At 38.2% G+C, this 17,260-nt stretch overlaps 1 protein-coding gene across 3 annotated transcripts in view; it reads left to right on the forward strand.

The window, feature by feature from the left end:
* The window catches only part of MID2 (midline 2), a 97,758-nt gene that overhangs the window by 71,204 nt on the left and 9,294 nt on the right, over window positions 1-17,260 (forward strand). For 2 of the 3 annotated variants that reach the window (XM_012750676.3, XM_012750637.2), the window contains exons 5-7: window positions 293-441; window positions 11,104-11,231; window positions 12,434-12,667. In XM_012750676.3, coding sequence (XP_012606130.1) covers window positions 293-441; window positions 11,104-11,231; window positions 12,434-12,667 — 511 coding nt within the window. The remainder of the gene's footprint in view (window positions 1-292; window positions 442-11,103; window positions 11,232-12,433; window positions 12,668-17,260) is intronic. The other variant, XM_012750666.2, reaches the window with a different exon arrangement.

Consider the following 17,260-nt stretch of genomic DNA (forward strand, 5'->3'; position numbering starts at 1 on the left):
CTTTTGCAACCAGAAAAATTAATGTTATCTATACAAAGAGGAGGTAGATAAATGAGAGTATATGACTATTGCAGCATAAGTGAGCAAGCTGCAGACAGGAGAAGGGAGGGGTTGGCAAGAGAGACATAGCAGGTAGGGTGAGAAGGTGAGTGGTTAGTATAAGAACCATGGGATATTAATAAGCCTTATTTTTAGAATCACTGCAGCATATCTCCTTCATGTTGGTTTTTTATTGTTTTTAATTAAGCACTGCATATTTTATCTTATTTTTTCTTTTGCTAATTACTTTAAGGTTACAAAACTCAGAAAGTTGGCACAGCAGGTTGCTAATTGCCGCCAGTGTCTTGAACGGTCAACAGTCCTCATCAACCAAGCTGAGCACATCCTGAAAGAAAATGACCAGGCACGGTTTCTACAGTCTGCAAAAAATATCGCTGAGAGGTGAGTTCCTTATATTCTTTTGAAATGCATGTTCTTGTGAAAAAGAGCCAGCCTTAATTCTGTTTAGGCATATATATGTAGCAGCTGCTACCTGAAGATTTTACCAGCTAAGTAGTTATTGAACTTCAGTGGTAAATTGCCCTGCGGTCTTCAGGGCCCTTCTCTCCGACTCTGCAGCCCCACCACAGGATTTTTTTTTTTTTTTTAAGAGACAGAGTCTTTCTCTGTTACCTAGGCTGGAGTGCAGTGGTATGATTCTAGCTCACTGCAACCTCAAATGCCTGGGCTCAAGCAATCCTCCTGCCTCAGCCTCCCAAGTAGCTGGGACTACAGGTGTATGCCACAATGCCCGGCTAATTTTTTCTATTTTTAGTAGAGATGGGGTCTTGGTCTTTCTCAGGCTGGTCTTGAACTCCTGACCTCAAGTGATCCTCTTTGCCTTGGCCTCCCAGAGTGCTAAGATTATAGGTGCGCCCAGCCCTTAAGGCTTTTATTTAATCACTTATCCTTTTGAGAATTGATGAAAGTCACGAACCTTCTTCCAGAGGGGAAAAAATGCATTTTACATATATACTCAGAACTTTGTATACAATTTTGGGGTACTCATGGACCCTTTAAAACCCTTCTGTAGACCATTGGCAAAAAATCCATGTTTGAAACATTGCTCAGTATAGTTACCAAGGCTTCAAGCGGCTACAGTGGCTCATTAGGCTGGATTTGATCTTCTTATATCTCCCTCTCATTTGCTGAAGAGTTTGGCTCCAGACTCACAGTATTCCTTCTATTGCCCCTGCCATCATTCTGGATGACTGCAGCAGCATCCACATGGCTGACTCACCTAATGCTCTAGCCATCTAGCCTCTTCCAGTGACTTTCACCTCTGCTCCACTTCATCCACCCACTGCCATGGACTACCTGCTGAACCTCACCATCACTCAGAATTGCACTGAAATCATAAATTAAAATATCCCACTTTCTAACTATAATCTCCATACTTAGAACTCTTTTTCCTTCAAATACATCTACTCTTCAACTTCACTGGGACCTCTATGTCCTGACTCCTGTACTTTCTTCCTACCTACCAGCTACCTCCTGATTTCTTACTTTGGTTATTCTCTTTTCAATATCCCTGATTTCCTTGGAAAATGACCTTGCCCCGTTGTCTTTCTATCACGCCAACCTGATAAAATCCCAACCGTGAATCAGTCCTGCTATTCCCACCTTTTCCATGTATATATTTGAGTTGAAGAGCCCTGCTGGCAAAAATCACATAACCAAAGAGGTTGGTACTGCTGCAGCAGAAATTTATGGCTTCTAATCTCACCTGGGCCCTCAGTACTGACCTGAAATCCTTCTATGTTGCTTTTCAGCTTTCTTTTTGACTTGTTCTCTATAATGGATATTTCAAATCTTTTGTACTTACCTCTCAGAATTCCAACCCTGCCACCTTCCTGCTTATGCTCAACAAATGCCCTCTCGTTTTATGAAGAACAGTAGGTGTGAATGATAAATATCTCAATTTCTCATATCAAACTGCTGGACATCTATACTTTCACATCCATTACTTCCTCTTTTCTTCTGGTTATAATGGAAAAGATGTCCCTTCATTTGTGCTTTGGTCACATGCCCTCTTTTTTCCATAGCTTCAATTTCTCCCCTCTATAGTTGACTTCACTTCCATTTTTAAACCCACTTATTTCTCTACTACCTCAAAACAAAACAAAAATCTACAACTTTTTTTTTACCTTATGCCCCCTGTAGCTGTCATCCTGTCCCTTTCCTTCCCTTCACAGAAAACTTCTCTTGAAAGACTTTACATTTCCTCACCCCTAATTTACTCTTAAGTATTTAAAATTTATTTATATCAAAGGGATACCCTGAACATACTTAGAAAGTAAAATATTGCTACAACTCATATTGCAAGAAATGCCAATCTCTTCATCCTCAGTTTCTGCTCCCTGATAATAATATTAATAATACTGAGCACTTATTTTGCACTGAGGGTTATTCTAAGCCTTGGTAAGTATTAACTCATTTAATTCTCACAAAAACCTTATGAGGTAAACACTATTATTATCCCCATTTTACAAATGAGAGAACAATGCTCAGAGAGGTTAAGTGACTTGCCTATGATATCCAACTAGTAAGGGACAGAGGCAGGATTCAAATCTAGGGAGTCTATTGCCATAGTCCACGCATTTACAACAAAGCCAAGCAATTTCAACTCTATTAGGTGTTTCTATTGACATGCATGACTTTTATGTTTTCAAATATCATCCTTACATTGCTGTTTTCAATTTTAGACATTACCATTGACTTCTTCAAATTTGGAAACTTTTTCATTCATTATTTCTTCAAATATTTTTTATGGCACCTCCTTCTACTCTACTGGCGACTCTAATTACATGTATATTAGACTACTTGAAATTGTCCAGTAGCTCACTGATGCTGTATTTTTTTTTTTTTGGAGTTTTTTTCTCTGGGTGTTTCATTTTGGATAGTTTATATTGATATGTCTTCAAGTTCACTAATTTTTTCTTCTATGATGCCTAATCTGCCGTTAACTCCTCCAGTGTATTTTTCATCTCAGATATTATAGTTTTAATCTCTAGAAGTTTGATTTGAGTCTTTTTTAAATATCTTCCATATCTCTTTTTAAGATATTTAGCCTTTCCTCTAGCTTTTTGAACAAATGGAATACAGTTGCAGTAACTGTTTTTAATGTCCTTACCTGCTAATTCTAACACCTGTGTCAGATCTGGATCTGTTTTGATTGTTTGCTTTATCTCCTCATTATGTATTTTCTAGATTCTTTGCATGTCTGGTAATTTTTGATTGGATGCCAGACTTTGTGAATTTCCTCTTAAGTGCTGTATATTTTTATATTCCTGTAAATACTCTTAAGCTTTGTTCTGGGACACAGTTAAGTTACTTGAAAATAGCTTGATCTTTTCAAGTCTTGCTTTTAAGATTTGTTAGGCAGAATCAGAGCAGTGTTTAGAGACAATTTTTTCTCATTACTGAGGCAAAGTCCTTCTGAATACTCTACCCAGTGTTCCATGAATCATGAGATTTTTCAGTTTAGCTGGTAGGAACAGACACTATTCCTGGTCCTATGTTGTTCCCAGGGAATATTCCCTCTAATCTTTTTGGGTGGCTCTTTCTGCAGCATTGAGTAGCTTCCTCACATGCATATGTTGATCAGTATTCTGTGGAACTTTCCGCTTCAAAGGGGAAACTCTCTGAAGGTCTCTAGATTTCTCTCTGAAGCTTTTTCCTCTCTGCCCTAGTGGTCTCCAGCCAATGTAGTCTCCCTGGATTCCCAGCTCTGTCCCTTCAATTTTAGCTAATTCATCAGTCTCTGCCTGGATTTTTTTGAATAATGTCTCTCATACTTTCTTAAGAAAGAGTATATGGGGACTAAATTTTCAAGAACTTTTTGTCTAAAAATATTTTTAATTAATTTTCATGCTTGATAAGTTAGAAATAAATTTCCCTTATCATTTTGAAGGCATGGCTCCATTGTCTCCTGATTCTAGTGTTGTGTTGAGATGTTCACTGCCATTTGATTCCTGATCTCTTGAATATGATGTATATTTTAAAATCAAGAAGCTTTTAAAAATTATTAGCATTATTTTAAATTGAAAGATCATAATTGTATACATTATTGGGGTACACTGTGATGTTTTGCTATATGCATACAATGTGGAATGATTAAATAAAGCAAATTAACATATCCATTAGCTCTCTTAACATTTTTTTGTGGTGAGACATTTGAAATTTACTCTCTTAGCTATTTGGAAATATATAATGTATTTTTATTGAGTATAGTCACCTTGCTGCAAAATAATAGATCTCAGAAACTTATTCCTCCTGTCTAACTGAAACTTTATACTCTTTGACCAACAATTCTCTATTTCCAGCTGGGCATGGTGGCTCACGCCTGTAAATCCTAGCACTCTGGGAGGCCAAGGCGGGAGGATTGCTTGAGGTCAGGAGTTTGAGACCAGCCTGAGAATAGAAAGAAATTATCTGGACAACTAAAAATATATAGAAAAAAATAGCCGGACATGGTGGCACATGCCTGTAGTCCCAGCTACTCAGGAAGCTGAGGCAGAAAGATCACTTGAGCCCAGGAGTTTGAGGTTGGTGTGAGCTAGGCTGATGCCACGGCACTCTTGCCAGGGCAACAGAGCGAGACTCTGTCTCCAAAAGAAAAAATTCTGTTTCCCTTTTCCCACCACCAGCCTCTGGTAACCACCATTCCATTCTCTACTTCTATGAGTTTGACTTTGAGATTCCACATATAAGTGAGATCATGTGGTATTTTGTCTTTCCATGCCTGGCTTATTTCACTTAGTATCATGTCCTCCAGGTTCATTCATGTTGTTGTAAATGACAAGATTTCCTTCCTTTATAAGGCAGCATTCCATTGTGTATATATACCACATTTTCTTCATCCATTCATCGGTTGATGGACACTTAGATTTATCTTGGCTATTGTGAATAGTGCTGAAGTGAAGCGCAGATATCTCCTCAGCAAATTGATTTCAATTACTTTGGGTTTACACTGAGAAGTAGGATTGTTGGATCATATATGATAGTTCTGTTGCGGCAATGTGTACAGCTAGTCTTACAGCTCTTGACCAGGGAAAGAACCGAGGAGCACATGAAGATTCAGAGAACCGTCTTTATTCCTCCAGCAGGCTCAGCCCAGCAAGTGTTACAGCTCTCTTCCAGTCTTCTGATCTTCTGCCCCTCTTCCTTGTTCTCCTCCTGCTTTTATACCTTTGGTAGGACTCAAAAAGCGTCCAATCAACTACAAGCTTTAACATCCAATCAGCAACAAGCTTTAACTTCCAATCAACAACAGTGGGATTTAAAAATTACCCAATCAGGGTCAGGCCAGCTGGAGGATGGGAGACTGCTGAGCACCAAGCACAGGCCAGACAGCGGATGTCAGAGCGCAGTGCCCCCTAGGCAGCAGCATGTGGGCCTCACGATGGCATTCCAGCACCAGGCATTCCAGTATGCAGGTGGGGTCCCCGCCCCAGTAGTGTGCACGCGCCTCAGCTGGAGGCCGACCCCACACAGCACCCGCCTGTGGGAATGTGGAGCAGCCGCATCCGGCACCAACGGTTTTCCCCTTCAGTTCTATTTTTAGTTTTGTGGGGAACCCCCATACCATTTGCCATAATGGCTATAGTAATTTACATTCCCTCCAACAGTATACAAGGGTTCTCCTTTCTGTACATTCTTGCCAAGACTTGGTGTCTTTCATCTTTTTGGTACTAGCCATTAAAATCTAGAAGCTTTTAAGATCTTATTTTTAACCCTGTTTTTCTGAAATTTCACCAAGATTCGCCTTGGTTGTGGGTCTTTTATCATTTATCCATGTTGGGCAGTGAGCCTTTCCAATCTGAAAACTAGTGACTTACAGTTCTGGGAAATTTTCTTGTATTATTCACTAATAATTTCCTCCCCTTTATTTTCTCTCTTCTCTCTTTCTGGGACTCTAATTGGTCAAATATTGGACATCCCTGATTTTCCCTCTGATTTAAAAAATCTTTTGTTTTCTATTTTTCATAACTTCATCTTCTCATTTTACTATATATTTCCTTAATTTTTTATCCTTCTACCAGTCCTGGTTATTTCAGCATTCATGTTTTTTGTTTACAAGAGTTCATTCTTGACCTTTGTTTCTTTTTTAGTTTCTGTTTTTGCTTTGTGGATACAAACTATTTGTTTTTCTTCCTGAGAGTATTATCACTTTAAAAGTTTTCTTCTAAACCCTGCATTGTCTTGGTTTCCTCCAAGTTCCTTTTCTCTGTTAGTTTGTTTCAGTTGCTGTCTTTTCCTAAATATCTGGTAAGCTTTTCACTGTTTATTTAAATATAAGCACTAAAAGATGACTGGGAGCTCTGAGTGGGTGGGGGAATTTGGTGAACTTGGTTTAGTGACCTTTGCTATAGGATTCTAAGGCAGAATGCCAGCTTTTTATCGAAGGACCCCAAGTTGTCATTTCTGTAGGTGTTTTCTCTTGAGTCATTTTCCTTTGGAAGGAGTCCTCTAACCTCCTGCTTTTTGTCACGGGGGTGGTGGAGGGTATAAGCCTGTCTGCCAGCATTCTGGAAGCCAAGCAGGGAAAGGGAGCTGAGAGTTTGAAGACTGCTTTTAGTATAATGTCAAAGCTCAGCAGAAAGTAAACCTTACATCTCCTGCCAGGATGAGGGAAGGGCAGCCTCTGGTTTAGTGGGTCCAGGGATCTAGCTGTTCCTCATGCAAACTTTCAACTTTCTGTGGCACTAAGTCAGCGTGATGTTGTTGGCTTCCTGATCCAGCTTTCTTTGGTCTGTTGTTGGTTACCACACATCCATCCCTTTCTAGCTTCCAAACATTTGTTTACAATCTCTTATTTGTTGGCATCTCTTTTCCATTCTCTTTGTCTTTGTGGGTTTATGACATTTCATTCTTGGACTGTCATTTCAGTGGAATTTCATGAAAGAAAAGATAAAACATGTATTTAAACCATTGTATTTAATCATCCCCACTCTTCAACGCTCCTCTGAAATGTTTTCTCCCACTACCACACCGTTGCTAATGTTCTTTTCAAGGTCACCAAATAAATATCTTGTTGCCAAATATAACAGACTCTCCTTTGTTTCATGTTACTGTTTCATCTTATTCAATCTCTCAGTAGCATTTGTCCCTGCTGACCAGTTTTACTTGAAATTTCTCTGCCCTTAGCTTTCATGACCACTCCTGGTTTTCTTCCTATCCAGTTTTGTTTTTGTTTTTTGCCTTTGTGAACAACTCTTCCTTAACCTATTCCTTTAATGCTATTCTTTGTGATTCTGTCTTAGGCTATTCTCTTCTCTCACTACACATTCTCCTTGTTGCAAACTCATTAGTTCCTAGGGCTTCACCTACCTGATGATTCCTTGCTCTCTATCTGAATCTTTTTGCAGGCTCAGGTATAGCCTGAGGTGTAGATGGAATAGATGGCTATCTATGTGGTATGACTTGAGAGTCATCTATCCATCCAACTTAATTGTCTTTCTCACTGGTCTCTCACAGGGTCTGAAATTTCTCCCCATTGTTATTCATTATATTGTGTTAAGGCACTATGACTTCAGTTAAAATGAGATTTTAGCTGGGAGGGGTATGCTCTCCCCTTTACAAATAACACTTATTATATTATCCCTAATAGAGATCAAGGCCTTAATAGACTACAACAAAATAGCTAATATTGTGGTTTGCCTAAATACAGAAACACACACACACACACACACACGGCACGATGTCGTTTTTTTTTTTTTTTTTTTTTTTTTGAGACAGAGTCTCGCTTTGTTGCCCAGGCTAGAGTGAGTGCTGTGGCGTCAGCCTAGCTCACAGCAACCTCAAACTCCTGGGCTCAAGCAATCCTCCTGCCTCAGCCTCCCGGGTAGCTGGGACTACAGGCACGAGCCACCATGCTCGGCTAATATATATATATGTATATATATTAGTTGGCCAATTAATTTCTTTCTATTTTTGTAGTAGAGACGGGGTCTCGCTCAGGCTGGTTTTGAACTCCTGACCTTGAGCAATCCGCCCGCCTCGGCCTCCCAGAGTGCTAGGATTACAAGCGTGAGCCACCGCTCCCGGCCTACGATGTCATTTTTAATTCATTTTTAATCTTTCAGCCACTGTTAACATTTGAGAATATACTATCCCAATATTTATATTTATATATTTCGCAAACATAAGGCCATTCTCTATATACTATATTACATCGTGCATTTTAAACTTAATATATTACTATATTTCTTTTCTTTCTTTTCTTTTAAATATTACAATATTTCTTTTCTCCATGTTATTAGATTCTAATGTAAAACCTGATTTCCAGTGGCTTTATGATAGTTCATCTTTTGATGTATAATACATTACTTAGCTAGGTCTCCTTTGCTAGACAATTAGGTTACATGTGGTGTGCTGAGTGCCCTTGGAGTGATATCTTTGCATATGTCTCAGTTATTTCCCTAATAAAAATATTATGAAGTAGAACTGTGGTGTCAAAGAATATTTACATTTCAAACTATTTTGATATTTAGTGCTAAATTGGCCTGTAAAATGCATATTAATTTCAATCCTAATACAAAAATGTAGGCATTATTGAATATAAGTATAAAAAGCTCTGATATTGTCATTTGTAATCTAAATGCTATTCCATTTCAACTTACATTTCTTCGATTTGTCATGTAGTTGGACTTTTAAATTTAATTCAATTTCTTTTTAATTTTAATTTAGTTTGTGGATTAACTTTCTGTTTTATTTGTCTATACTCCTGTCACCACTTTACTTTCTCCTCTTTCCTAGACACCTTAAAATCTGGTCTGCCTGCCTCAAATTTTTGCCCTTTCCAGCTCATCCACTGAAACCATAGTACTCTTGTTGAAACATGAATTTGAGTATATCACTCATCTGCCTAAAACGCGTAGTGGCTCCCACTGTACCTGTACTTAGGCTAGAATTCAAAGTTTGTAATGTGGTCTACAAGGTCCTGCATGACTTTGCCCCATTCTCCAACCTTCAGGCAAGAGAGAACACAAACCCATCTACATAGTCTTTGCTTAGCTAACTCCTGCTCATCATGCAGGTAACTCCTTAAAATTAACTTCCTCTAGGGAGATTTCCCTAGTTCCGGAGTCTCTGCAGATGACTTCTGTGTATGCTTTACTCCCTTTGTAGTAGCACTTCTATTGCCTATCTAATGTCTTTCTCCTTCACAATGTGTGAGTTCTTGAGGGCAAGGGCCACAACAAGGTTTTTCTCATGTGTATCTTCAATGCTCAGCACAGTGCCTGACACATTAGTTGTGCTTAATAAGTATTGGATAGATGGATGGAAGAAAGAAAGAAGATTGGAGAGGTTGGGAAGAAATGTCATGAGCTAATTTTATGGGTTAACTCTTCCCTAAAGAGGTCGTTGTCTCCTTACTCACCAAATACTGGAAGACTGGCTATTCAATGAGAGACTAGATTGTACTGAGTTAAATCTTTCGTTTTGCCTGTAGTTTATGCCTGAAATATTTCTGTTTTCAGAAACAGCCAACGGATATTGTTGGTTGATGTGTAGAAGGGTATACATGCATGTACTTGTTCAACTCCTCATCCCCTATAACTAGTTTACCATAACAGTTTCCTCTCTGGTCTTCTTGCATTCAATGCCTTTTCCACTCTAACCTACTTATTGTTGCCATATTTATGTTTCTTTCCACCGTGTCATTTGCATGCTCAAGGATCTTCATTGGCTCTGAGTCAGAAGATCTTGTCCGGGACTTAAACATGTATAGTTTGGTAAAAGTTCCCCCAGATAATTCTGATGTGTAACCATGATTAAGAATTGTTGAAGTATATAAAATATGCCTCTTTTTTTAAAAGAACAATCTAAATGGTTAATAGTATTGAGTTTAGACTCAGATGGACATGAGTTCAATTATATTTCTGACCCTTATTGGTTGTGTGATCTTGGGTAAGTTACTTATCTTCTCAATGTGTCAACTTTCTCATTTGCAAAATGGAAATGATATCTGCTATACAGAGTTATGGTAAGGAATAAATTAGATAATGTATGCAAAGAGCATGCACAGTGCCATATATACTAAGCACTTAAATGTTAGCAGTTGTGTTGTTGTTAGTCAGTCAGTTATTCATTCAACAATTATGTTTTCATTATGTGTCCAACACTGTGTTAGGGACCATGGAATATATAAGAGATACAAAATATGAACCCTGCTCTTGAGACTCTTAGAATTAGTTGGGGAGACAAAACTATCAGCATTGTACAATTAGAGGATAATAAAATGAAATATTAATATTATAAAAGATCAAATAAAGGATTATTTCGGGGAAAGTGTTAACCTACCATGCTGGCTTGTTTATTAGCATAAAAAATAGAGGGAGAAAAAAGAATCTTTCAAACTATTCTTAAAAAGCCTTCAGAGGTCTAGTTTTTTTTTTTTTTTTTTTTTTTGAGACAGAGTCTCACTTTGTTGTCCAGGCTAGAGTGAGTGCCGTGGCGTCAGCCTAGCTCACAGCAACCTCAAACTCCTGGGCTTGAGTGATCCTTCTGCCTCAGCCTCCCGAGTAGCTGGGACTACAGGCATGCGCCACCATGCCCGGCTAATTTTTTTTTTTTTTTATATATATATCAGTTGGCCAATTGATTTCTTTCTATTTATAGTAGAGACGGGGTCTCGCTCTTGCTCAGGCTGGTTTTGAACTCCTGACCTTGAGCAATCCGCCCGCCTCGGCCTCCCAAGAGCTAGGATTACAGGCGTGAGCCACAGCGCCCGGCCAGAGGTCTAGTTTTGATGCTGCCTGCCAGATGGAAAATGATGCAGAGGGGAAAAAATCCTGTATTTACTTCTCAAAATTAAGACAGGATGGAGGAGTGTGTTTGAGGGGCGAACATATGTGAATAAATGTGGTATAACTCTTAATTGGCTCCTGATGATTAAAATTTAAATGGTTTCCATTGGAAAAGCACAGATGCAATATTTTCACTAAATGAATCAAACCTTACAAGTCATTTATTCACCTTGTTAAACCAGAAATCAAACACTGGATGAAGGTTGCAAACCTATGTTGATGTATATTGATGTACTTTTCTCTCTTTCAGGGTTGCTATGGCAACTGCATCTTCTCAAGTTCTGATTCCAGACATCAATTTTAATGATGCCTTTGAAAACTTTGCTTTAGATTTTTCAAGAGAAAAGAAACTGCTGGAGGGGCTAGATTATTTAACAGGTGTGAAAAGACTGCTTTCTTTCTCATTTTCATTTTTTTCTTTTGGTATGCTTTTACTTAAAAATAATCTGAAAAGGATAATATTTTCAATGAAAATGTTTTTATAATCTTTAAGGTGATGCATGTATCTTTTTAGATAGAATAGATTTTAATTCATATAATAGAAAAGAAAGATGGTTTGTTAAATATTTCTGGGATCAGAATGGGTATACAATCCATACTTAAGGGTAAAACACAAGAAATTGCTAGTGGATTACTCTTTATGAGTCTATCAGTAATATATTACTGCTTGTTAAGAGGGCAGAACTCAGGTGGGAATGTTAGAGACTGTTCCACATGGGAACTACCGAAATGGCTTTAAGAAAACTTAGGAATTATTAGATTAGGAAGAAAAGTGTGAGAAATATCTGGCTTGCAGACAATTTTAGAAAATGAGGTATGCAACCAGCCTGTTAAAAAATGTTGGCTACCTTCAGGATTATTGAATGACCACTTCATGAAAAAAATATCCACACACTAACTTTTATATTTTTTAAATTAGAATTATGGCTATGATGTTTATGTTTGTAGCTGTTTTTGTTAACATGTTCACATAGGTGTCATTTATTAAATATCTACTTTATGCCAGACATTGCATATTAATGTTGTATCATTAATCCTTACAATAAATCATCTCTATTTACAGATGAGGGAACTCATATTAATTTGCACTTGACTACACTGCCAAAAATATATAATAAAACTTATTTTGAAATAAAATATAATAGGTTGAGGGCCATGTATTAAGGAAACGATATGACCACTTTGCTCTGATATCTACCTAAGTGCTTATATAGGCAGACTAAACAACTGAGGTAACCATCACAATAATGTAGGCTTATATCATTGCCTAAAATATCTTTACCATAGCAAAAGTGGGGAGCTGGAGGTCTCAGCATTTTGCTTCAGGTTGTATGGTTCCTGTAACCATCACAATAATGTAGGTTTATATCATTGCCTAAAATATATTTACTATAGCAAAAGTGGGGAGCTGGAGGTCTCAGCATTTTGCTTCAGGTTGTATGGTTCATGTAGTCTAAAGCTTATCTATTAAAAAAGCCTCCTTTCTAAGAGATGTTGGTTTAGGCAGGAAGAGTAACAATTGTAAAATTCCATAAGAGAGATTTTGCTTTCCTTACCTTCTTTTCCACCTTTCCTTACAGCCCCAAACCCACCATCTATCCGAGAGGAACTCTGTACTGCCTCCCATGACACCATTACAGTCCACTGGATCTCTGATGATGAGTTCAGCATCAGCTCCTATGAGCTTCAGTACACCATATTCACTGGCCAGGCTAACTTCATCAGTAAGTCATGGTGTAGTTGGGGCCTGTGGCCAGAGATAAGGAAATGTAAGGAAGCAGTAAGCTGCTCAAGATTGGCCGGGGCGCCACGAGGCAAGTGTTTGTAAGACATGTTAGGTTGTTTAGTATAGTATTTCATAGACAGTGTAAGCTCCCCAGGGCATTGCAAAGACCTTACTGATGGGTGACAAGGTAATTGTGTATTCCCTTTTTGGGCAGTCACTGGGGCCACTCCCATTTATGTATGTAATCCTTAGCCTTTCCTCAGTTAATACATGTCACTCCACTCTCCCAAGGAGAGCATAGCTCAGTATTTGTTCATCATTGCTGGTTCTGTGTGTGTGAACATCTGTCTCTCTCCTTGACTCTTCTTCCACTCATTATCATGGTAAAATGTATTATGTTCAAAGACTTTATCATACCTATTTGATCAGTGAATATGGTGACAAGCTTCCTGCCTCTGTCAATCTTCCCTTTACTCCTTCTCTCTTTCCACCAAGAATAATACTAAATATAAAAACATGTCAGTGGTCCACAAAATGAAAGCAGTTAACAAAGCAGTTGTTTAGCTCACATGTTATGGTTTCACCTTCTGGTGAATTGGAGCAAGACAAAACAGAATAGGGACTGAACTTCATTCATTGATTGTCAGTCAAGAGGGTATTGACCTGAAAGTTTCCGTTGATATGCTGGGGGGAAATGGAAACAAAAGTAGAATTAAAGCTGGATTCAAGACAGGAATGGATTCCCACCCTAAGGTTGCATTTGCATAATTAAAATTAGAATTTTCTTTTACCTTTGTGTCTGTGCTTTGTGTCTGCCTCACAAGTTGGCATGAGAGGAGTTTTTCCAATTAAACCCTCCTGATAGGTTTCCTTTTCCTGTTTTGTGACAATTCTGGGGCAGACTTCTGTTTGTGAAAATGGTGGGGTGGGGAGATGAAAGGACATTTGGAGGTCAAACTCTAAAAAACACTTGCCTCGTGCAGCTCCAACCTAAGCCACTTGTCCCATGTAGCTATGTTCCTGGTGTTTCTTTAGGTTGTGACATCACAAACTCTAAGGTTTCACTGATAGACTTGTCTCTCCTACTCTGGAAAGTCTTAGAGCCAACAACTGTGCTTCTTCCTGATATGGATGCAAACAGTCTTCCAGAAGTTGAGAACAAGTCTGAGAAGTGACTTAAGATCAAAAGGTTATCACCTTTGTTTTCAAGGCTATATAGTCCCTTGTAAAGAAAAGCTTAGAGGATAATTCTTAATAGTGATAGAATCATAGCATCTTAGAATTGGAGTGGACCTTAGAAGTCATCTAGACTAATCTTCTTCCCATCTGTCAGATACGCAGTAGATGATAGCCCTATCTGTGCTTGAACATTTCCAGTGATGAGGAAGGAGCTCACCTCTAACAAAACAACCCTTTCGATTGCTGTATAGCTATAAATAATTGCCAGTATTTTCTTATAAGAGGCGTGACTCTTCCTCTTAGTAAATAATAATGACATTAATAATTTACATGTGCATTATGCTTTGACATTTACAAATGCTCCCACATTCATTATCTCATTTAGTCCCCATGAGTGCTTACTTAGCCTTATGAAATGAGTGATATTAACTCTGTTTTATAGATGAAGACACAGAGGCTCAAGTTAAGTGAGTTTCCCAAGGTCACAGAGCTATAAAATGATGAAATTAAGATTAGAAGCCTGTCAGACTTCAAACTTAATGCTCCTTGAATTAAACCATAGCTACCCATGTACTAGTTCTGGCCTTTTTGTGTCTCCCTAAGAAACCTAATCCATCTTTCACATAGTAGTTCTTCAGATAATTTTAGGTAGCTCATATGACTTTTCTAAAGTTTCTCTTTTCCAGGCTAGACATCCTCAATTCTTTCAATTGCTCCCCATATGACATGGTTTTAAGATCTTTTACCATCCTGGTATCCTTTTTATGGGCACACTCGAAGTGCTTTATAAAATGTACTGTCAAAAAAGTAAATACATTACTCAAAAAGTGGACTGACCACTGCAAAGGATAGCTGGATTATTTATTTATCTTGTACATTAGCTGATGCCCTCTCACCCTGTACCTTTTTTTTCAGCAGTCACAGTGACTTCTGACTGTTTACCTAGCATATAATCAACTGCATTTTCTGTGAATTCCAAATCCTGTTCCTTTATGATTGTCTAAACTGAAACACAATACTTTGAATGACTTTGACTCCTCATTCCAGCATGCCAAAACCCTTTGGGATCCGGATTCTACCTTCCAATACATTTGGTTTCCCTTGGAGCCTGCCTTCTATGTCTTCTTTCAGTCATTGATAGAAAAGTTCAATAGGACAGGGATAAGGACAGAGCCCTAAAGCAAAATTTTGGATGGTTATGGAAAACTATTTGACTAGGAATAATATTTATGAAGATTCAAGGTCCTAGTTTTACCAACCACTCTGGCCTGCTACTGTTGACTTAACCACAGTTCCGAGAGCTACTTTCCCTTCAGGTTTTTTCCCATTTTCTTTATCCACAAATGTCATCCTTGTCTGTTGAGATTAAGTCTGGGCGAGTAGTCTTCCCCCTGTATTTATCAACTTTCTTCCTTCATTTTTAACTTTCTTTCACCTCTTTTAATATTGAAATGATTACAACCAATAATGTTTCAGATGATGCTGTTAGCTGAATGAGGAATTCTAATAGATGGGGTATTTATCTTCTGATTACTGTATTAACTTAATTCTGTTGGAATTTTGTGTGTCACATTACAAAAACATTGGCCATAACTTCTGTCTGGCCAGGCAGTCTATGACATACTGCCACAAAGATATAACTTCTTTAATTTCTCCTCCTTTTCATTCTCTCGTAAATTCTCTCCACCACACATTTATACTCAGATTCTTGGATTTCCGTATTGTGATCTTTCCCTTCTGAACAAGAGGTATACTTCCATTATCATAATTCAATCATAAGTCCTATCTTAGCAAGTCTCAGTGACACCCAGAGAATCATATATTTACCTTTTTAAATTTAGAAGTAATTTCAAAATTACATAAGAGTTGCAAGACTAGCACAAAGAACACCCCTATACTCTTTGCCCAGATTTACCTATTGTTAATATTTTATCCCACTTCATTTATCATTTGCTAACATTCTCTGTCTCTGTTTTTAGAGGGAACCATTTGACAGTAAATTGTATACATCACGGCCTTTTTACCTCTGAATTCTTCAGTGTATGTCTCCTAAGAATAAGGAAATTATCTTACATAACCACAGTACAGTTATCAACTTTAATTGATTCAATACTTTTATCTAAACCACCATTCACATTCCAATTTTTGACAACTGACCCAATAACATTCTTTGTAACATATGAAGAACCCAATATTATCCTTTATGGTCTAGGTAGACCTAGGTATTACATTTAATTGTCATATCGCTTTAGCCTCCTTTAATCTGAAAACTTCCTCAGCCCTTCTTTGTCCTTAATGGCATTGACATTTTTTAAAGTACACTTTTTTTTTTTTTTTTTTTTGAGACAGAGTCTCGCTTTGTTGTCCAGGCTAGAGTGAGTGCCGTGGCGTCAGCCTAGCTCACAGCAACCTCAAACTCCTGGGCTCAAGCAATCCTTCTGCCTCAGCCTCCCGAGTAGCTGGGACTACAGGCATGAGCCACCATGCCCGGCTAATTTTTTAATATATATATATATATATATCAGTTGGCCAATTAGTTTCTTTCTATTTATAGTAGAGACGGGGTCTCGCTCTTGCTCAGGCTGGTTTTGAACTCCTGACCTTGAGCAATCCGCCCGCCTCGGCCTCCCAAGAGCTAGGATTACAGGCGTGAGCCACCGCGCCCAGCCTAAAGTACACTTTTTTATTATACTTTATTATATTCTTCCTTATTTTGGGTTTGTCTGATGTTTCCTCATCATTATATTCAGTACAATCCTTTCTTGGGGTATTATATCTGGAGGCATATGATGTCCACTTGCCCTTCATTGGTGATACTAATTTTGATTACCTAGTTAAGATGTGGTCTGATTTCTTCACTACATAGTTACTGCCTTTTCTTTTGACTAATAAGCAATCAGTGTGGTGATACTTTAAGACCAGGAAAATATCCTGCTTCCTCATCAAACCCATCTCACCTCCCTCACCCCTATTTTAGCATCAGTTGATGATTCTTGCCTGATTCAGTCTTTACCATGGTGATTGCAAAATGATGATTTTCCAGCTGGGTGCTCTCTCCCACATTTATGAGTTGGCACTTGGCATTCTACTATAAGCAAGAGCCCCGTTCCCCATTTCCCTCATTTGTTTATTTATTTATAAGTATGGACCGATGCATTCTCTTTTAATTTTTTACTGCCCTTACTTGTTTTGGTGCTCAAATCATCCAGATTTAGCCAGTGTGAGCCTTTCAAGGTCACTTCTGGGTCTTTATGATATTCTTTTATCATTTTTTTAAGCACTTCCTTACTTTTTGGCATAACAAAATGTTCTTGGCTCATTTTGACACTATCCTGTCCCAGCCTTGAAATCAGCCATTTTTCCAAGGAGCCCTGGTTCCTTTTAGTGGGAGAATAAACATCCACATGTATACATATGCACACATAGAATATACAAGCATACATACTTTACATATGTGCACATACACAAACATTTGCATGTTTTAGGACTCATAAGTTCACAT

Source organism: Microcebus murinus, chromosome X (genome assembly GCF_040939455.1).
Source record: "Microcebus murinus isolate Inina chromosome X, M.murinus_Inina_mat1.0, whole genome shotgun sequence".
In the NCBI taxonomy this organism is placed as follows: domain Eukaryota; kingdom Metazoa; phylum Chordata; class Mammalia; order Primates; family Cheirogaleidae; genus Microcebus; species Microcebus murinus.